Source organism: Dicentrarchus labrax, unplaced genomic scaffold, assembly GCF_905237075.1.
Source record: "Dicentrarchus labrax unplaced genomic scaffold, dlabrax2021, whole genome shotgun sequence".
Classification (NCBI taxonomy): Eukaryota; Metazoa; Chordata; class Actinopteri; family Moronidae; genus Dicentrarchus; species Dicentrarchus labrax.
In genome coordinates, this window is record NW_026136715.1 from 29,803,564 (window position 1) to 29,825,475 (window position 21,912).

The following is a 21,912-nucleotide window of genomic DNA, read 5'->3' on the forward strand; positions in this document are numbered from 1 at the left end:
TATTTTCTCAAGAATCTTGAGAACACTGCACTCTGAGCAGAAAAGAGCAGCAGAGGGAGCATGTGAACAATTGTGTTAATTAATAAAAAGTCGCTTAAAGCAGGATGTGTGTCCGAGTGATTAAACAGAACTAGTCTACGCTAAAATAAATAATAAGTAATAATAAATAAGGTATGTCCTGTAATTAGCATCACAGGTTTCTTCAAACTTGTAATCAGTCAGTGTGCCTATTTAAAGGGTGAAATGTAGTCACTGTGCTGACAGGTATCATGGTGTGTACCACACTGTACATGGACCACAGAAAGCTAAGGAGAGAGTTGTCTCAGGAGATTAGAAAGAAAATTATAGGCAAGCATGTTAAAGGTAAAGGCTATAAGACCATCTCCAAGCAGCTTCATGTTCCTGTGACTACAGTTGCACATAGTTCAGAAGTTTAGGTCCACGGGTATGTAGCCATCCTCCCTGAACATGGCCGCAAGAGGAAAATGTATTACAAATTGAAGAGACGGATAATACGAATAGTAACCAAAGAGCCTAGAACAACTTCCAAAGAGATCAGAGGTGAACTCCAAGGTCAAGGTAGTTCAGTTCAGATCGCACCATCTGTCGCTTTTTAAGCCAAAGTGGACTGAATGGAAGACGACCGAGGAGGACACCACTGTTGAAAGCAAATCATAAAAAAGCAAGACTGGAATTTGCCAAAATGCATATTGACAAGTAGGGCTGGGTATCGGTACTCGATACCTTTCAGGTATCCACCGAAACAACCCGGTACCAAGTAGTATCGAAACTGCGCCTGTCAAACGATACCTGCAATCGGTACTTTTTGTACCCACTACCCAGATCAAGAAAAAAAAGACTGTTTCTATGGTTTTGCTTTGTATGGCGGTAAAGCGTGCGTGCTTAGTCTGTGGCGGAGTTGGCTGGTCAGCATTCCGAGATGCCGGCAGCAAAACGTTCAAAAGTATGGTTGTACTACATGCCTGTGGCGCCGGGTACAAATAGATGCATCAAATGCGGCAAGATTATTTCAGGGGAAAACGGGGAATACTAGCAACATAATGAAGCACCTCATCATGCACGGAACAAACTTCAGTGTGGACAACTGCACTGTTTTTGAGAAGCCAGCGTCTACAACACCAGCGTCGTCGTCGTCATCATCTCAACAGGACACCATTTGTCCAGCTTTTAGTAATTTCATTGGTTACATTTTCGTGTGGTGACCTATCAACACATGGCTAATTTTAATATTCAAATGAGCCATGTGTTGATTTGCCACAACATGGCTCATGCAGTTGCTACCACCAGGCTGTCAATCAAGCTCTCAGCGACAGTGAACTTAACCTGAGCTAACATCGGTTGTTGGACTGAAATTCTGAAAATGCTGATACTTAAATGTATAGGCAAAGCCTATACATCTGAAACAGAAGGTGCTGCATTTTTTTACCCTAGATCTATCCAGATAAAAACATTAAGAACAGTTTCTGTATGATGTTTATTAGACCTATGTAATCTGAATTGGAAGGGCACGTTGTCATGAGCTGTATCTTGCATATTTATTATTAGCTATGTGGTATGTGTATGCACCTTTATGTAATCTGGTGGAAAAACATTAAAATTTAAAACCGGATCATACCAAACAAATATCTGCTTGCGTGTCCCTTTCAAAATGTATTAGTGTAAAAATCTTTTGAATGGGGAGGAGTGGTGACATTTGCGCAACCGATTGCTTTTTTTTGAATGAAGTACAATTGATATCGGTATCGTGTTAAGGGTACTGGTATTGGTATTGAAAATTGTTAAACAATACCCAGCCCTATTGACAAGCCACAAAGCTTCTGGGAGAATATCCTTTGGACAGATGAGACAAAACTGGAGCTTTTTCGTGAGTCACATGAGCTCTATGTTCACAGACACAACACTGTACCTACTGTGAAACATGGAGGAGGCTCAGTTATGTTCTGGGCCTGTTTTGCCTCATCTGGCACAGGGTGTCTTGAATCTGTGCAGGGTACAATGAAATTTCAAGACTATCAAGCCATTATGGAGCGAAATGTGCTGTCCAGTCAGAAAGCTTGGTATCAGTTGCAGGTCATGGGTCCTCCAACAAGGTAATGACCCAAAACACACAGCTAAAAACACCCAACAATGGGTAAGAGCAAAATATTGGACTATTCTGAAGTGGCCTTCTTTGAGCCCTGATCTAAATCCTATTGAACATCTGTGAAAGGAGCTGAAACATGCAGTCTGGAGAAGGCCCCCCTTAAACCTAAGAGAGCTGGAGCAGTTTGCTCACGAGGAGTGGGCTAAAATACCTGTTGACAGGTGCAGAAGTCTCATTGAGAGGTACAGAAATCGCTTGATTGCAGTGATGGCCTCAAAGGGTTGTTCAACAAAATATTAAGTTCAGGGTCCAGGCCAGTTTCATTAGTTTGTTTTTTAAAATTATTCTGTTGAACCACAATTCAAAAGTTAAGTTAATTTTCAGTACATTTTTTATTTATTATTTCTTTTGTCAGTTTCAAGTTATTTCAGTGACCATTGTGGGTTTTTCTTTCTTTAACAGAAGGGTACCAACAATTTTGTCCACGTGTGTAGCATACCTTATGGTAGCTGATTCTGATTCTGATATTGATGGCTATCTTTAGATGGTTGCTAATGTTGGCTAGCTTTAGATGGATATTTTCTCGGCAACTGACGTTACTCAGTCAGTGTTTTAGTGTTTACCATTTTCTTGTAATTGTTACATGTGGCCATAGTGGCTCACTTAAAGATCCAGTGTGTAGGATTTAGTGGCATCTAGCGTTGTATTTGCAGATCACATCACCCTCCCCTCCTAAGCGTGGGGGAGAAACTACAATAGTGGCGAAACAGGTGAAAAAACATGAACGGCCCTTTCTACAGTGTTTGATTTTTCCCTTCTCGCCTACTACTTCAACATTGCGGCCTCTACGGAAGGCTACTTGTGGTATCTATAGATATAAACGGCTCATTCTAAGCTAACAAAAACATATACTCAGATGATTAAATACTAATGACCTTGCCCCCAGTTACATTTCAGATCTCGTTGTTCCTCATTCCTCTCCTCAGCCACTTCGCTCCTCAAATCTCGGCATTTTATCCATTCCCTGCTCTTACTGCAAAACTAAAGGTGACTGTGCCTTTGCTGTTTTAGCCCCATCATTGTGGAACAGTCTTCCCCAATCACTCAGATTCACTGAATCTGTGGACTGTTTTAAGCAGCTCCTCAAACCCACCTCTACAGGCAAACCTTTTTATAGATCTCCTTGTTTGTTTGTTTTCTCATCTGTCGTCTCTTTTAATTAATATTTCCCTCTTGTTTTATCTTCCTTATGTTTGTATTTACATGCTCCCTATGTTTGTTTGATTGGGTATGGTTATACTTATATGTATATTTGTTGTTTGTAAAGCACTTTGGATCTCTGTGTCAAAAAGGTGCTATATAAATAAAGCTTTACTTAAGTAAGTACTTACTTACGTAGTTACTTTACTTAAGTACTTAGTTACTTTACTTACTAATGAAAACATACCTATGAAGATGAAGCCAATAGATCCTCCTGAATGATGCACACTGGACCTTTTTAAAATACCTGTAAAACAATATAACAATATAAAGTCTTGTTTCAAGTTATGGAAATTATTTCAATATTTTTTCAAGCTATAGTATCTGCATGCATTATTTTTTTTAAAAAACATTGTAATTTTCCTGGTCAGTAGTTTTGGGACAGTTTACCAACATGACAAAGAAGGTTCAAACTGTTTGATATTTGTGTGTTCATTCAGAGATGTGTGTCTTTCAAATGAATATGGTGAAAGGTTGAGGTAGGCATGGGACAATATGAACATTGTATATTACAATTATTCTGTCCAAAATAATTGCGACCTATGATATCACAATCATCAAAAACATACTGGAACTACTTTACCTTACATTTAGTTAAGAAACAAAACACATTTTTATTACATCACAGATAGGACACCTGCGATAGGCACCTCATCTGAGGTGTCGTTCTTTGGTTTGAAATCCATAGTATTTTCACACATCTTTTATGGTGGATACAGTGGGTTAATCAAGCCTTCAGCAAAGATGATGCTTAGGATTTTGGAAAGAAGCACGCTCTATATTGTGACAAAAATAAATCAGCAAAGTCAAGACTGTGGAGCAGAGCTCGGCCAATACCCCCTCCTACTAAAAATACAGAAAAGATCAATTACATTTTACAATAACTTAAAATCAGTTAACCCCCAGACATACCATCATAAAGCCCTAACATACCAGGAGCTGAAACCAGAGAAGAGTCCCCTCAGCCAGCTGGTCCTGAGGCTCTCTGCAGTAACATGTCCCCAACAGCCTCAGGACAGCAACACCAAGTCAATCAGACCAAACCAAATTATCAACAAGCAAAAAGAAAAATATATTGAATACTGGAAAGAAACGACCAAAACACAAAGTAAATTACAATGTTATCTGACCCTAAAAAGAGAATTCAAACTGGCAAATTACCTGAGCACAATAAAATGTCCTAAATTAAGAAAAATGTTGACAATGTACAGACTGAGTGAACACAGCCTGGCCATAGAAACGGGTCGCCACAGACAGAACTGGCTACCAGAAGAGGAGAGACTCTGCTCCCAGTGTGACAGAGGACAGGTAGAGACAGAGCTGCACTTTCTAATCTCATGCCCTAAATTCAAAACTTTAAGAGAAAAACTATTCGCAAACATTTCCCAAATATACCCCGAATTCAAATTATTAGCAGACACACAGAAACTCCTATTTACTGGGAGAAATGCCAAAAAGTCAAATTATTGCAGCAAAATATGTCTCCTTATGCCACACACTCACACACACACACGTTTACAGTTTTATCTATTTTATTTTTATTTTAATATATTTTAATATTATATATATTATATATTATATTTAATAATTTGTAATTACTGTTATATTGACAACAGACTACTTGTTTTAACTGTAGACATTTTTAGTTGACACAAACTGATTCATTCATTCATTGTAATTAATTACTTATTGACTGAGATTGATTGATTGTGACTGTGATTGTGATTGAGTCAATCATAGTTACAGTATTACCAACAGTATATAGATTATAATTAATTTATTGTAAATATTGTTTTCCTTTATTGTTATTATTATTTTTAATTCCATACGCTTGCTTTGGCAATATGTACAGTGTTACATCATGCCAATAAAGCCATTTGAATTTAATTGAATTGACTGTACTCTAACAAGCCAAACAACTTTTTCATGTGACTCCATGTGATGATATTTCCAATTATCCCAATAATGCAAATTTACCACAATATACTTGTTTTAGTGTTTTTTTAATCACAATATGCGATAATATCCCTAGGTGTAGGGCTTATCTGTGCTTACCTGATTCCTGTCGACCTAACTGACAGTATGGTAGGGAAGGAAAAGTCTGTAACTGTGTTTTGTTTTCTTAAAGCTACAGACAGACAGCCCACTGTGGGTCAGACCTCCTCCAGTGGGACATCGACCTGCAGTCAGCTGAACACACAGAAACTCAACAAAGGAGGACACCACCTAAACCAGCAAGGATTAAGAGAACCTCAGACTGGTAGGATAGAACATCCATATACCTTTTGAATTCAGTAATTATAAAGCAATGCACTTGCAGGTTTAAATATAGATCATTAAGAAATACTTAATAGTAATAGAAGTACTATTACTAGTAATAACGCCAGTTTTCTATTGAAGTTTTGACTCCAGTTTCAAATATGTACAATTCAATTTTAACTCGTAATATTGTACTTCTGGATATAAGATAACTAAAATATATTTTTTGAAACATTAATATTTATTAAGATTTTGATTGTGCATACAGTCAAAAGAATTCTGTTTATGAACTTATTTTTACAACCAGTCATATAAGAAAATAAAATAAAAAACATCATGGTGATCATTACTGACGGAAGGGCAGATACAATTCAAAAGAGAGGTAAAGACAGAAGGACAGAGACAAAGATACACAGCAACAACAATACTAGTAGATTATGATGACTACGACTACAGCCAGAACAATGGGGAATGATAAATAAGGATGATAATAATAATAACATTTTCATTCTTAATTATTGTACACATTGCTGTGATCCCCTTTCTCTACCAAATTCTAAAGTTCTGGTCCTTCAAATATGTCATCATAGGCAAACCAACTTAGTAGTCTCACTCACCTTTCTACTTTATACAGTTTAATTAGATCTTTATACACTTTAATTAGATCAAACCCAATGTGTCTACTGAATCTTGTATTGCCTTTACTAGTTTGACATTACCAATTAGGGATTGAATCTTTATATCTTTTCACTTTACCACCCCAGGAAATGTTAAATTTAAAAAAGGAGGGGGGAATAAGCAGCAGCCTTGACCATACATTTTTATTCTAGTCGTAGGATTTTGCTAGTTTTTTGTGCAGTTGATTGAGTCTTTGTTGAAACCAAACTGCTCTAAGACCAACTATAGGAACGGCCAGTTCACCCTATCAAAAGCCTCCTCGTAATGTTTTCTTACATTCAACGTCCAGTTTGGTCTTAATCAGTCAGATCAGTCATATATTTCTCATATCTCTTTGCTATAATAGATGTGTGTATATATTGTAGTCCACGTTGAGAATAGATATAAGTCTAAAGTTGCTACAGTACCTACAAAGGGGTGTTAGTTCTTCTTTAAGGGCTCAATACCAATACTCCAATGGAAAACCATTGCTTCCAGGAGTCTTATTAGCCTCAACTCTGAATATGCATTTAGCTATTTCATCAGGTATAATAGGTGCTGTGAGGTTGTTATTTTGAATTTCTCCAAAGTTGGTAAATCAAGAGAATTAAGAACTGTGTTTTTGCATCCTCACTAGACGAGGGCGTTTGTCTCAAAGGTCTCTGATCTTATGTATCTTTTTTACTGTCTGTTTCCTAAGTCACTTTGCCAATAGCCTAGTAGCTTTGTGACCATCCTCATAATCATCCTGCTTCATTCATAGTTTTTCTCTTTCCCTCTCAAAATATTGCCTATTTCCCCTTTAGTGCTCTTTATTTCTTGAAAACATTGAGTTTTGTGAGTAGCTTTAAAGCCAAATGAAGATATTTAGTCTAATTTTGTGAGGTGAAAGCTATTAATTTCCCCCGCATGACAGCCTTTAGAGTGCCCCATATGGTAGTATGAAAAAAATATTTGTTTTCCTCAATATATCCATGTTTGGGTTTCCATTTTTAGAGTCTTTTACCTTGTGCAGGTCCCACTTACTCATAAATACATCAAGCAGGAAATGTGCACATAACTACCTATCAGTCATAAAATAGAAGACCATCAAATAGGGACAAATTTGAGGAGTCTAAATAATCTAGGTTAATAAACCTCTGCGTTCCTTGACTTTGGTTACTTGTGTTGGATTTGGTTTTAATGTAGTGTAGTTGTTAGCCTGCCTAGACAAAGTGTAGTACATGTGTTGAATGAATAGTTATTAAGCATTGAAAATAAAGCTCAGTACTTTCCTCTCGTGTTAATCAGGTTCTGGCTCTGCTCCAAAGAGTGAAGTGCATGCCACGTTTCTCGCTGATGTAAAAAAAGCCCTTGGACCAGAAAAATCTGCGCAGCTCTTTCAGGCCATTTACAGCTACAAGAAGACCGACAACTACGAAAACCTGGTGACCACAGTGGTGAGCTTATTCACGGAGAGAGATGAGGACTTGAATCTTCTAGTCAGTAAGTTCTTTTAAAATCAATATTTTTCAAATTTACATTCTTTTCACATTTTGGAGGTTTCAAAAAATATTTCTCGTCAGTGGTCCTCACTATTCACTCTCTTTTTTCAAGGGTTTGGCATGTTTATTCGTCCTCACCATAAGAAGCAGTACAAAGAGATGTTGGATGTGTTGATAGGTCAGTCAGTATCTGCTGCTGATGTTCCTGCTGTGAGTGAAGACCAGAGAAGATTCGATAAAGGACAACTCAATGTATTATAGTATAATGGAAACGTATTTGTATTTCTTATATTTTGCTTCATTTTTCTTGTATCTTCTTCTAGAGGTCACTGAAATCATTAGGGAACATCCTACATCCTAATGGAGACCATTAATGTCTGAAACAAGGTTTTTGGCAATCTATCCAATAGATGTTAGTGGTTGATAGTTGTTGGTAGTTGCACTGCATCAGTCAGCACTTTTAGCAGAAGCTACCAGTTTGCGTCTGCTTCCAGTGCTAAGCTAAACACACCACTGTTTTGAACCCACCTACAACGATTTTAACCACATTCTCGCTGACCAATCATGGACAGGTACCTAGGAACAAAATTCTTTACTGTGAAAAAAAACAAAGAATCCAGCACACTGTTACGTTTGTTATTCACTTTATTAACAATGTTTAAGTAGATCTCAGGGACAAATATTGTTAATGAAGTGAATACAAATAATCAACATTGTACAGATGTTATTTAAATTATATATATTTTTTTTTTAATTAAAGACTTTGTTGAAAACCACCAATGTCCAAGCCCATACAGGCTATACAGGCTCAGTTATTTCCTAAAACAGCTGGACACTAGTTTTTATCAAAAAAAAAAAAAAAAAAAAAACAGGAGGTAATAGTGCTTTTGTTTGGGGCTATTTGGAGTGGAGGATGAATCCACATTTGGTGCTCTAGTGAGTATTTGAAGATACAATAAAATAAACTAGTGCAACAGTGTGGCTAAGTGATGTATTTTTAATAGTTTTTGGAGAGTGATGGAGCTCTATGGCACAGAGAAAGAAGATATATCAGGCTTTGATACACACACACACACACACACACACACACACAATCACACACAATACTTGTTAGTAGATACATTCACTGTTGGTCTGGGTCTTTTCAGGATATTAATATTACCAGATTTACTATATCCTTTAAAGACAGCTATCGGCCTGCACTGCTGTCTGCCACTAAGTCTTCTTTTACACTATCACACAGAATGGACACAGGGAAGGGACATCTGGCTCATGACAAGACTCAGAGTTTATGGAGAGAGTGACACTCACTCTAGTAAGCAGAGTAAAGTTTTGTCACAAGGGTGGAAGGGCTTTGTAATGTAACTGTAAATTAATTTTCATGAAAAGTGAAAATGTAATGGAGAAATAAAATGCGCATATATATATATATATATATATATATATATATATATATATATATATATATATATATATTTTAACTAATTAAACTCACAAAATCTACATGTGCCTCAAGTTTCTTTTGCAGCACCAGTGCTGCACTAACTCCATCATGTGCCTACTGATTTGTAGACAAGGGTCATCTTTTGATGTCTTCTTTCTCTACCTTACTAACTGCTGTTTGTACGTCTCACCTTCAAACAAACCCACACCATATTTTTATATGCTCTTCAATGTTAGGTTTGAGCAATTGGTAAAAATAAAAAACACACCTAAACATAATCTATTTCATATAATTGTATGTTCTCTGGTGAGATAAGCGAGGTTCCCAGCTATGTTGCTCCATAGTGAGTGAGTGCTGGATTAACGTGGGTAGGGGGGGCTGGCTGGCCAAAATGAGTGTGCCCCTTGTTTTGCAAGAAATAATTGAAAGGTGGTAAAATACAGATGGGTGACATTTTCAAGGAAAAACCAACAAAAACCTAGTCTCTGGAACCCTCTCCATTCTCCCATGGTTGCTCAATTGATTCATATACTTTTTCTTGAAAGCACCTGCATGTGTCATGTTTTCTTCATTCATTCAGGTATTTCTTTGTCATCTGTCTGTATATTGCCACCAATTTCAGGATAAGTACATTTCACTGGAGTTTATCTGCGCATACACTACAGCAGTGGTTTTCAGACTGGGGACCAATAGGAGTCCTTCAGTGTGTTGTCGGGGGTCCCCAGCAAGAGAAGGAATAGAATACATATTCTATGTGAAGGTTTGGCCTCCCCTTGACAAATAACACATTTTGATTGATTGATTTGTATTTATTTCATTGAAAAAATGCAAACACAGCCTCTCGAGGGTATGGAACATAAAACACAATATTTACAGCAAACATGTATTGTTTCGTTTCATTTTATAAATTTAACAAATCAAGAAATTTCATTTTCAAAGCTGCTTAGAGGGACCCATGGTTGGTGTTCACAGGTTTTAAAATTGGCACCAACTGACGCTTTGTCAATCATAATTGCTGACATGCCTCAGGCCTAAGAAACTGATGAAGGTCTGAGACTGCAGAACAGTTAGATAGGCCAAATTTTTGCACATGCCACAATGATGTTTTTATTTCTTTAATTTTCATTCAATTTATGAAATAACACAAAACAATTATATGAATATTGTGTTTTATGTACCTTACCCTCGAGAGGCTGTGTTTACATCTTTTTATTTATTTATTTTTAAAAAGGACCTTGCGTTATTTGTCAAGGGGGGTTAGGGTTAGTTACTTTTTATGTGAAGATGACAGGGGTGGCTGTGGCCCCGGAAGAGCCGGTTCCTTGAGCAAGATACTGAACCCTGAATTGCTCCTGATGCTGTGCATCGGTGTGTGAATGTGTATGAAAGGCACATAGTGTAAAAGTGCTTTGAGTGGTCGGAAGACTAGAAAGGCGCTATACAAGTACAGGTCCATTTACCACATTATCATCACTATCTTGTTGCTGCTGTTTACAATCAACCAGGCGCAAAATCAAAAAGATGATGCAGATTTATTTCTTCGATGTATACATGTGGACACCTACAAGTTCCTGGGGTGACACTCAACAATAAACTGGACTGGACGGATCACACTGAGGCCCTCTACAGGAAAGGACAGAGCAGGCTGTTCTTTCTGAGGAGGCTCAGGTCATTCAACGTGTGCACTCGGCTACTACAGATGTTCTACCAGTCTGTAGTAGCCAGTGTCCTCTTCTTTACAGTGGTCTGTTGGGGGGAGGCATCGGAACTGGGGGTGCCAACAAGCTTAGCCAGCTGGTGAGGAAGGCCAGCTCGGTGGTCGGGATGGAGCTGGACAGTGTGGAGGCTGTGACTGAAAAGAGGATGAGAGGGAAGCCATCATCGACAACCCTTTTCATCCTCTCTACACTGAGCTTAGGCAGCTCAGGAGCACTTTCAGCCACAGACTGACCCAGCCCCGAGGTTCAAAGTGGTTTTGGAGGCTCCACAACACCACAGCACCCAGTACCTCCAACCCCCGCAGACAAAGACTGGTTTAAAACTCCTTCCTACAATGCACAAGCCTTTTGCACTATTTATATTTAATTTCCACTTTAGTAGTTTTAGTTTTTTAGTTTTAGTCAAGTTTAATTTTCCGCTTATATTTTGCATTCCATATCCTACTTGAACAATGCATAGTGCATATACTTTAATTTATAGTTTTATATCTTCTAATATTAAAAATATTGGTAATATTTCTATTGTGATATTCTTTCTCTGTTTTTGCACTATTTGGCCCCATTGCTGCTGTGTCAACTTGAATTTCTCCTAAGGGGGATAAATAAAGGAATATCTTATCTTATCTTACATATATATCTATATGTAAGCCTATATAAATAACTTGAATACTTAAGTTTATTTTTTTTTCTCTGTTTTATCCATATTTTATGTTATTCTACGAATTTAGTTACCTTGTGTCTTATGTGTGTATCATGAAGGAACTACAAATTACTAATTTTGTTATCCAGCCTTGTGTTGTGTAATGATGATATTTCCTTGATCCCTTGATCATTGACTGAAAGAGGGGATTCCTTAAGACAAAATCTTCTCAAAAAGTGGGTTTTTGATGTGCATCTATTGTGTACGACGGAGTATTAGGGCCATACTAAGAGAAAAATATATATATTTTTGGAAATTACGAGAATAAAGTCATAATATTAGGTCTACGAGAATAAAGTCGTAATTTTATGAGAACGGTCAGCCTGTTGGCTCAGCCAGCAAAACTGTTTAACGACGAAATTATCAAAACGTTAGCTTACCTGTTGACTGTACGGTACGACTGAGATAAACAGCGGCTGCTGGGCTCAGGCTGAGGCTGCTGTTTGGTTGAGCTCCTATTATTACGACTTTATTCTCGTAATTTCCAAAAAAATATTTTTTATTATATGATATAATATATATTTTCTTAGTCTGGCCCTAATACTCCGTCGTAATTGTAGAGGTCCCTGACATGAAAAAGGTTTGACCTCTACACTACAAGACAGACTCAATCAGAAGTTCCCTTGCATTCATTTGTTAGAAATCTACTGAGCTGCTGCTAACAAATAGACGTCACAAGGTTGCCATTTAGGTATCGCGATAGTTCCCTAACCCCAGTACTTCCATCATGGCAGGCAGTAAGTTGGTGCTAGAAGGTAGAGTAAGTATAAACGCATTTATTTTAGGACTCAGCGTGGTTGTAATCCCATTGATCAGAACCTGGTTTGGACATCTTGACTGGGTCTTTGATTATCTGACGGAGACTGCCGGTAAAATAGCGATTTGTATCCACATTGCAGTTATCAACGGCCTCTTGCTAATCATATACAGGGGACCGCTATACAAGGTAAGCGCTGACGTTAGATAGGGTTAACGTTAGCCAACTTCCTGGTTTCTGTCTGATTTTCAGCTCTTTTTGAGTAAAGCGCTCATAAGTTTTAGTGCCGTCCAGTTGGAACATATTTCAGCTAAAGGTTATGTTACGGAGTCTGACATGACTTATTTAGCTAGTTAGTCATACTTTTAATGTTGGGCTTATGATCTTGGCTAACTGAATCACATAGCTAACGTTAGCTAACATTGGCTACCTCTCCATGTTAATCTTATAAGCTTATGAGGAACGAGACAGCTGGTCTTAAGGTTCTCAAGATAGAAGCCTAAGCCTGGTAAAGCTGCAGTGGCTTACTACTTACATGCCTCTTGGTATGTTTTATTTTATTTTATAAATAACGTTATACTTGTGACAGGTTATTTGTGTGTTGGAAATAATGTGACAGAACCAAATCCAGAAAGCTGTTCATTCAGTGTTCTCTCACAATGATTAAGATATTTGACAGATTATTATTAATTCTGGTAAGATTCCCGCTAAAATAAAAAACTAAACTTTTAGAGCTGGTTTAAGTTACTCTAAAATTTAAGGGTGTACTCTATTGAGGTAAAGTATGCAGGAGTGGATCTAGACAAATATTCATGGGGACTTTTAAGGTCCAGTGTATAACATTTATTATTTTTGTTCAGTTTGGGAAATAAAATGAAACAATGCATGAATGTGGCAAATATTGTGTTTTATGTTCCATAACCTCGAGATGCTGTGTTTATATCTTTTCAATGAAAAATTCAACAAAATGTGTTATTTGTTAATGGGTGGCCAAACGTTCGCATACAACTGTATTTTAACTCAAAAACATTACGTTATTGCAGCACATTAGTAAAGTATTGAATAAAAACTAAAAGTGGAATCAGTAAATTGTTGTTTTTTTTCAAATTTAGACATTTTTCCAAATACTGATCAAAAACAGATCAATTATGTGTTAATGTCGTTTTTTAACATGTTCTTTTTAAATTAATATAAATTAATGTGTTACATTTTACACCAAACTGAGGTGGCCAGGCATTTTAAAAGTGGCATTCACATGTCCAATCGCTGCAACTTTTTGAATTGTAGTTTCTTGCGAGTTTCACCAATCATATATGTCCGCCTCGCTAAACGTTAAACCATATGTCACCAAACTACAAGCCATTTTATTCTGACTGGTCTTTTTGCCTTTGCCTTTTAAAGAATTGTACAACAATTGCAATTTTCCCTTTCTCCTGCAATTTCCTTGCAAACCATTGCAGCATGCATTGCAATTTTTTCGAGAGGGAGCCATTAAAATCAGGCATTTTATAGGTATGAGTTTTTTGCAAGAGGTAATACATAATTAGAGTTAACATGTACCCCTTGAAACTTGCTTTTAATCTGATTTAGCAATGCAGCCAACTGGTCGTTGAGCAAGCTTAAGTACAGAGAAACTGGGTTGTGTTAGTAACGCAGTGGCTGTGGCTCAGAGGCAGAGCGGGTCGTTCCTTTATCCTATCCTTTACCTGGTGCCACATGTCGAAGTATCCTTGAGCAAGATACTGAACCCCAAATCGCTCCCGATGCCGTGCATCACTGTGCGAATGTGTGTGAAAGGGTGAATGTGGCACGTAGTGTAAAAGCGCTTTGAGTGGTCGGAAGACTAGAAAGGCGCTATACAAGTACAGGTCCATTTACCATTTACCATGTTTGACCTAGGATAACCTGAGTGTTCTTACTCATTCTAGGTTGCTGTAAGAGCCTGTTTTCTGGGAGTTACTTTTGGCTGTGGCTTAATTATAAGCTTGTCTGAAACCACTTGGACACATTTTGGCTGGTATGTAGACGTGTTCAGATGTCACTGGTCATTTTGTATGATCAGTTTATTCATGTATGCAAAGTGACGCTGATGTGTGTACAATTTTATTTCATTGTCTTAATTTATTTGAAATTATTATTATGAGTAGCTACCCTATGCCACAGACTTTTTATTTTGTATTGTTTTACACCACTGAATCACACTGAATTGAGTTTGACTGAAATATGTAACTGATATTATTCAGTTTTATTTATGAAGCACCAAAGCATAAGAAGTTATCTCAGGACACTTTTTTTTTTTTTTTTTTTACATAGAACAGGTCTAGATGCTTTGATTAATTGTGCAGCCTTACATAGACAGTTAACCAGGGCAGGTACGATATTTCGACAACAGCGTCAATTTTGTAATCAGGGCCTGTTGCTCTTGAAAGTGAGTTGTAATGGTGCCTCTCTGCAGGTATATGTGCTCCCTGTCATTCTTCCATTACTCTGAGTACCTGGTGACAGCCATCATCAACCCTCGCAGTCTGTCATTGGACTCATTCCTGCTTAACCACAGTGTGGAGTACACCCTGGCTGCTGTCTCATCATGGGTGGAGTTCACTGTGGAGAAGCTCACAGTTCCAGGTTGGTCCGTCATTGGTGCCGTCACTGCACTTAGTCAGTACTGTTGTATGTATTTTGTTGTTGGCACAAAAAATGTTTGCCTGTCAATATTCCAGTGTATCACTGTAACCACTGCTGAAGTAACAGGTGTCTCAAGACTAAGTTGACATACAGAGACATGGCTGAGTTAATTGTTTGCTTACAGACCTGGGGTCCTTTGACATGAAGTCTGCAGTCAGATTCTTTTGCCAAAACACCAGGTGACATGTCAGCCTGAAGCCTCAGCTGGAGATATACTGGTAGAGAGAAATTCAGTGAGAGGACGTTAGAATATAGCAGATTGAGAAGTAGAGAAGTTTACATTGAAATTGTTTAGAATAATCTGGAATTTGTTTAAAGCTATTCATACAAAAGGTTTGAAAATTGTGCACCAACTGATGCTTTCTAATCATAATTGCTGACATGCTCAGTGAAGGATTTCAGTCAGATTTCAGATAGTAGCAGAGGTCCATCACAGATCCTACTTGACCTTCATCTGGACATACCATGATAAAGTGTGCAGAATCTTGTGATCCTGCACATTGTGTGTCCACAAGTATTTGACCAGCCTGTCATCTCTCTCAGAGCTGAAGCAGCTGAACTGGTTGAGTTTCGTGGGTCTGCTCATGGTGCTATGTGGTGAGGGCCTGCGTAAGGCGGCCATGTTGACAGCCGGCTCCAACTTCAACCACATTGTCCAGAATGAAAAGGCCCAGAGCCACGTGCTGGTCACCGGCGGGGTCTACTCCTACTTCAGACACCCCTCCTATGTGGGCTGGTTCTACTGGAGCACAGGAACACAGGTGAGCTACAACAGTACTGCTCAGCCTAATGCTCAGTTCTTTTCCGTAGACAGTATGGCTGTCATATCTTTATCCATACAGCCTATTGATGATCAACTTTACATTTGTTGTGATTTGGTTGATAAAAACATGCACAGCAAACTGCACTGTATGTGCAACACTTTCTATTTTTTTGAATAGGCTAATATTTTAGAATATAGATCTTCTAAAATATAATTCTACTTGATTTGATCTGTTACTTATGGGCTGTGGTCGCAGTAATGTTATGGTTAGAGGACAACTGTAACAAAGTGTAGGGCTATGCGATTATGGCCAAAAGGACAATCAGGATAATTTTTATTAATATTGACATCACGATTATTTATAAGGATTATTCAATGATTTTAGGGACAAAGTGTTTTTGTTACACTTCCACATTTAAATAAATAGCGCAATGCAGCACAAAAAACATTTTGTTCTTGCTAAACATAGCTAAAGATTTTAATTTTGCCCATGTTCACTCTGCTATTATTCCTCTTACTGCAGCCACACCATCCAGGAAATGTCTGCACAGGCTGCAGCTGCCGGCCACCATTGGTGGCTATTAGTTTCCGAAGTGATTGATTTGATATGCAGCAATTCAATTCAATTCAATTTTATTTGTATAGCGCCAATTCATAACAGAAGTTATCTCAGGACAAATAGAGCAGGTCTAGACTGAACTCCTTATAACATTATTTGCAGCAGACTTTTCTATGAGCCGAGCATGCGTTTTAAAAATCTGTATTGTAGACAGTCCAATTCATTGGACCCTGCATCATTAAACAAGGAGGAATAAATCATGATTTTTTTACTACATGGTCCTGCAACCTACCAGCACCTGACTGTTGTTGACAGTGCATAGGAATTGTTTACAAAGGAAGAATAAATCTTTGGTTCAGTGTGTCAATACTAGGTCTACTGATAATTTATATGACCGTTACATTGCCTAGTGCTGTGCTGTATTGTCAAGGAAGTAAAACTTCTGAAAAATGTCCTGGAAAGGTCCTGGAAATTTCTTTAGAAGAGTTGTAACCTTTACTTAATAGATGCGATGGTGATAGTAATGATTGTTTGTTTGCTTTCTTTGGTTGGGAAGAGACATGTCCCACATGTTCTGTTTACTGATGCGACTGTTGACTCTTGCAGGTCATGCTGTGTAACCCTGTGTGTATATTGGGCTACACGATAGCCAGCTGGCGATTCTTCCGGGAGCGAATCGAGGAAGAAGAGCTCTCACTCATCCATTTCTTTGCCGAGGACTATGTGGAGTACAAGAAGAAGGTACCCACCGGACTGCCCTTCATCTCAGGCGTCCGTGTCAACTAGTTGCAGGAACTAAATGCTGGACATAACAGACTTAAAGCACTAAAGCAGGTCAGACCTGGTGGGTGTGTAGCGACTGCCATGGCGGCTGCCCTCCCGGAGGGAAACTTTGCAGCTGGCTGAGAGCCTGTAGCTTACAGACAAAGACCGTAACAGCTGGGATGGTGGCAGGCAGCTGGGCTGCTGTTTTTCTACCAACTTCCAAAATCCAGTTAAAGACCAGAAAACCTCCACTGTACTACATTTATTTCAATAACATCCACTCCATGTGTTTCTGTTGTGCTTCTGTTTGCATGCTTTGACCATGCAGTGGTTTCACTGACCTGTTATTGTGTTGTAGAATGATAGAGTGCAGGGCCCTTTGGTATCATATCCACAGACTGTTAACCATTAAGACCGTTTTCTGAAGTTTGAGTGAATATTTGAGTTTTATAGAAACAAGCAAGTGAAGTTTTTTTTTTCTTCTTTAAATTATAAGATTATGAATATTTTCAATAAGTTGCCATCACTATCTCTAATTAAATTAAGCAAGCAAACAAATGGATTACTCAACTAAACTAATTCAAAGTTATCCCATGTAGTAGAGATCCTCACAGGTCAACTCTGTTTCTAGTATCCAAGATCCATCCCTGGACATGAGTTGAGCCCATTCAAATTGATATTCATTGTAGTAAAGTTCTGGTACGTTCCTATTCAATTGCTGCAGGTCTCAGATCTGTATGTATCATCATTACGAGGCTGATGGAGAGATTGAGTGAAATGTGCATGAGCTTTTTTTTTAATGAATATAATACATTTGCTTTGAGTAGGTTGTCCACAGGTCTGTTTTATTGTTTATTTTAAGCAGTGTATGAATGAATTTTTAATCCAAACATTGTGTGTTCCTTTAACAGTGTTCCTTTCCAATGTCCTTGATTTTAAAGTTGCTAGCTCTTGAAAACAGTATCAAAACGGTGGTTAAGGGGACAATACATGACAGTAAAACTGAAAGTATAGGTTTCTATCAGGTTCTTTTAAGGCTGTTAAGTTAATTTAGCTATTTAGTTAATGAGGAAGCTCTTTCATTTACAGGGGACTAAATATAAGGCTAATGGTGGCCTGATTTTTGCTTAATCCTGATATCCACTTCCTCATTGTGCACTCAGGCTAAACACTTAAGTCACAAATCACAACATAAGTTTGAATAAAACTTTGTCAGGTGGTTTTTCAAAATTGTGTAACGTGACCATCGTGTATTATGATTCACTTTCAATTAATTGAGACATGTTTGTGTATACAAGGGCATGTGGCATGACGGATGATTAAAAGTTGTGTTTCACCGGAGAAGAGTTGGGTTCAAGTCCTGCAGCCATATTACAGAAACTTCCTATCTTAAGTCTCAATTTAAAATAGGAAGAGTCTTTTTCCCAATTTGGTATCGCAGAAGCTAGGGCTGTTCATTTCCCTCCTGTACTTGCCTGAATCCGCTGTGTCTTCATCTCTGGAGTCAGTGTCCTGGTTTGAGCCAGCTGTAAATCAGCAGGCCTCTATTGAGGCCTTCCAGCTCCCAGTCCTGGTGCAGGCAGCTAAAAGGACCACTGATTAGCTAGTGGCAGCAGCTAGTACAGTTAGCATATGCAACAGTGCACCGGTAAGTGGCTCCCTGTTTTACAAGAGAAAAGGTCCATGTTCAAACAATCCCCTGATACTTCCTGGTCACAAGACGCAGCTCCCGAACAGATTTTGGCGTTGTTTTGTTTTTCTGCAACTAGCTGACCAATGAAAAGTGCTTGTACTAAGACTCTTCCCAGTGACTTACAATTAAGTCGACTATTAGGGCGCACCCCTAACAGAAAAGGATCCTAACTAACTTGAGAATTTTACTTCATGCTATCATATCTAGGGTTAAAAAATCCCAAATACTCAATCTTTTTGTCTGTTGCCTAGAAACTGATGCTGCTACTGTCATCTTGCCAAGCTAAACCACTTTGTAATTGTTCGGTTTTCTCATTGAAATATACTGAAACACAGATTGAAACATGCAAAAACAACGGGAACTTCAAGACAGATGATTTTCATATCTTAAATAGGGATATGAACATTGACTAATCAGTAATGGCTTTTATGCTAAATTAGGTCCTAACTCTAATTACCATTCAATATAAGATCTGCAAGTTTGAAAGTTTCTGTAATCCGGCCCCTGATCATCATTAGTATGGAAAAGGAAGTGTTAACTCACTGTGTTATAGCCTCTTTTGTGTTGTTTTTTTTTTTCTCGGTTTAATATATAAATTATTGTTTTGTGATGAGTCATCATCCTGTGTCCTTTTATTGTCATCAGTTTCTCCTGTTGACCTGTCATGCTCACTTTGGTAGAAAGAACTATGCTTTATACTGCTATGTAGGGGTCGAGCGAGGCTGACTCTGCAGCTCTCTCTCTGATCTGTCTGCTGCCCTTTTGCCATCAAGGCAAACCCAGTGTTAGTTCTGGGCTGGCGCTAGTTCCAGTTTGCAGTTGGTTCAACTTGAAAAACTTCTAAAAACAAGTTTGCTTTTCCACAGGCTAGAGAGCCGCTGTACAGCCATGACATCATATTGGTGTTCTTCACCGTTAGCTATTGTTACCGAGATTACTATTAAAATAAAATAAGAAAATGAGAGTGAGGTTTTAATAAGGAAAGCTTCAATGGGTAACATTTAAAACAATGAATCTTCTCATTCAGAACATTTGGGAATACACCATGTTTCTGGAAGACTCCGGATGATTGGTCAGCTCCTGTACTAACGCATTTCCAACAAATGTCAAATGATTATTTTCAAGAGTAGAAAACTAATTTTCACAGGTCTATTCTCTTTGCTTAAGGACTAACTAAAAGCAGCATGGCACTGACCTAATGTTACTTGGCACTAAATGTTTCACTCAACATTGTTTGATAGCATTAGATTTGTAAATTCTGTATGCTACAGTTTTAACTGCATACCAGGGGTTGACAACTAGTGGCTCCCTGTGGCTTTAACAACTTATTATATAGAAATGAATGTTATTTGTTTTACATTTTCATTTGTCATTGTTCTGGAACAAATCTAAAATGCAAATCAAAAAAATTAAAGCGTTTATTAAACGCTTAATTGCTGACGTGCAACGGTAAGCGTACTGAGTCATTTCCGGTTACTGCCTGCTCTGGTGGAACGTTACTACGTTACGTGGATTACGTTAAATCGTTTGCTGCTGTAACTACGTTAACGTTAGCTCTGTCCTGTGAACGCTAAAAAGTTACCCTTTTACTCGTTAAAGCGGTTATTTACCCGCTTAACATTTAAACGTAGACTAGTTCTATCTAAACACTCGGAGCCACTTACTTTTTTTTAAGCGAATTTTCGCTAAAAATTACAGCGTTTTTTTCACACGCTAGCTACATTAGCATTAGCAGTTAGCGATGCCTTCTCCTTCTGCTCTGTTCTACTCAGTGTGTCAGATGTTTAGTTATTCCTCCGCCTCCTTTAGCAATAATGGTACCTGTGTTAAGTGTAGTTTAGTTACTGCGCTGGAGGCGAGGCTCAGTGAACTAACGTTAGAAGTACGGTACCGCAGCACAGAGAAATCTTTAGCCGCAATAGTTAGGCAGCCCCCAGTAGTCGGTGCGGGGGCCGACCCAGTGTAGCTTCTGCTAGCCGTCCCCCGGTAGTTCCTAAGCTGCCGGGAAACCAGGGAGGCTGGGTGACTGTCCGAAGGAGGCATAGCTCCAAACCGCAGAAGCTCACAGTTCACCACCAACAGGTTCATGTGTCCAATACATTTTCCCCATTCGGCGACACACCCACTGATAAACCAACTCTGGTTATTGGAAGCTCGGCTGTCAGGAACGTGAATTTAGCGAAGCCAGTGACAACAGTTAAATGTATCCCTGGGGCCAGAGCGGGCGGAATCGAATCATATATAAAACTGCTGGCTAAGGATTAACGTAAATATAGCCTAGTAACATTGTTATTCACATCGGCGGTAATGACACCCGATTACGCCAATCGGAGGTCACTAAAATGAATGTGGAGTCGGTGTGTAGATATGCAAAAACAATGTCGGACTTTTCTCTGGACCCCTGCCCAATCCGACCAGTGATGACATATAGGCACATGACGTTATTCCACCGCTGGTTGTCGAGGTAGTGTCAAGAAAACGATGTGGGCTTTATAGATAACTGGCAGCCTTTTGGGGGAAAACCTGGTCTGTTTAGGAGAGACGGCATCCATCCCACTTTGGATTGAGCGGCTCTCTTATCTAGAAATATAATACAGTCCAGAGTAGAATCAGGAAGCAGAGCTGCTGTCTTACCCACTTCTCTGCTCTTCCATTAGTACAGTCACCCACCCAAAACCCCATAGAGACTGTGTCTGTCCCCCGACCACCTAAATTATTTAAAGATATAAAAACGAAGAATTAAACTTAAAAACCTAATAAAAATTAAAACTAACTCCTCAGTAGCACAAAATAAAAGAATGAAATGTGGACTGTTAAATATCAGGTCTCTGTCGTCTAAAGCTGTTCTAGTGAATTAATTAATATCAGATTATAACATTGATTCACTCTGTCTTACTGAGACCTGGCTGTGCCAGGAGGGTATGTTAGCCTAAATGAATCCACCCCCCCAGTGATATTAATACTCAAAGCCCTTGAGGCACTGGCTGAGGAGGTGGAGTAACAGCTATATATGATTCAAGCCTTTTAATTGATCCTAAACCTAGACTAAATTATAATTCATTTG

The 21,912-nt window shown here is 38.5% G+C and overlaps 2 protein-coding genes across 3 annotated transcripts in view; both read left to right on the plus strand.

Moving 5' to 3' along the window:
* Positions 1-9,267, plus strand: part of rtel1 (regulator of telomere elongation helicase 1) — a 50,122-nt gene extending 40,855 nt beyond the window's left edge. For both annotated transcript variants that reach the window (XM_051426006.1, XM_051426005.1), the window contains exons 30-32: positions 5,493-5,624; positions 7,571-7,765; positions 7,877-9,267. In XM_051426006.1, coding sequence (XP_051281966.1) covers positions 5,493-5,624; positions 7,571-7,765; positions 7,877-8,025 — 476 coding nt within the window. In that variant the 3' untranslated portion in view covers positions 8,026-9,267. The remainder of the gene's footprint in view (positions 1-5,492; positions 5,625-7,570; positions 7,766-7,876) is intronic.
* A 3,060-nt stretch (positions 9,268-12,327) lies between these two features.
* Positions 12,328-19,465, plus strand: icmt (isoprenylcysteine carboxyl methyltransferase). The gene is made up of 5 exons (XM_051426089.1): positions 12,328-12,572; positions 14,312-14,400; positions 14,839-15,008; positions 15,612-15,829; positions 16,997-19,465. The coding sequence occupies exons 1-5, from the start codon at positions 12,354-12,356 to the stop codon at positions 17,174-17,176; spliced, it is 876 nt and encodes a 291-aa protein (XP_051282049.1). The 5' UTR covers positions 12,328-12,353; the 3' UTR covers positions 17,177-19,465.
* Positions 19,466-21,912: the final 2,447 nt, after the last annotated feature.

What these genes read in the sequence shown, in the direction of transcription:
- icmt (XM_051426089.1), top strand. Translation starts at nt 12,354, where the DNA reads ATGGCAGGCAGTAAGTTGGTGCTAGAAGGTAGAGTAAGTATAAACGCA. An exon ending in GGAGAAGCTCACAGTTCCAG is followed by an intron (nt 15,009 to 15,611) that starts GTTGGTCCGTCA and finishes CATCTCTCTCAG; the next exon opens with AGCTGAAGCAGCTGAACTGG. An exon ending in ACTGGAGCACAGGAACACAG is followed by an intron (nt 15,830 to 16,996) that starts GTGAGCTACAAC and finishes TGACTCTTGCAG; the next exon opens with GTCATGCTGTGTAACCCTGT.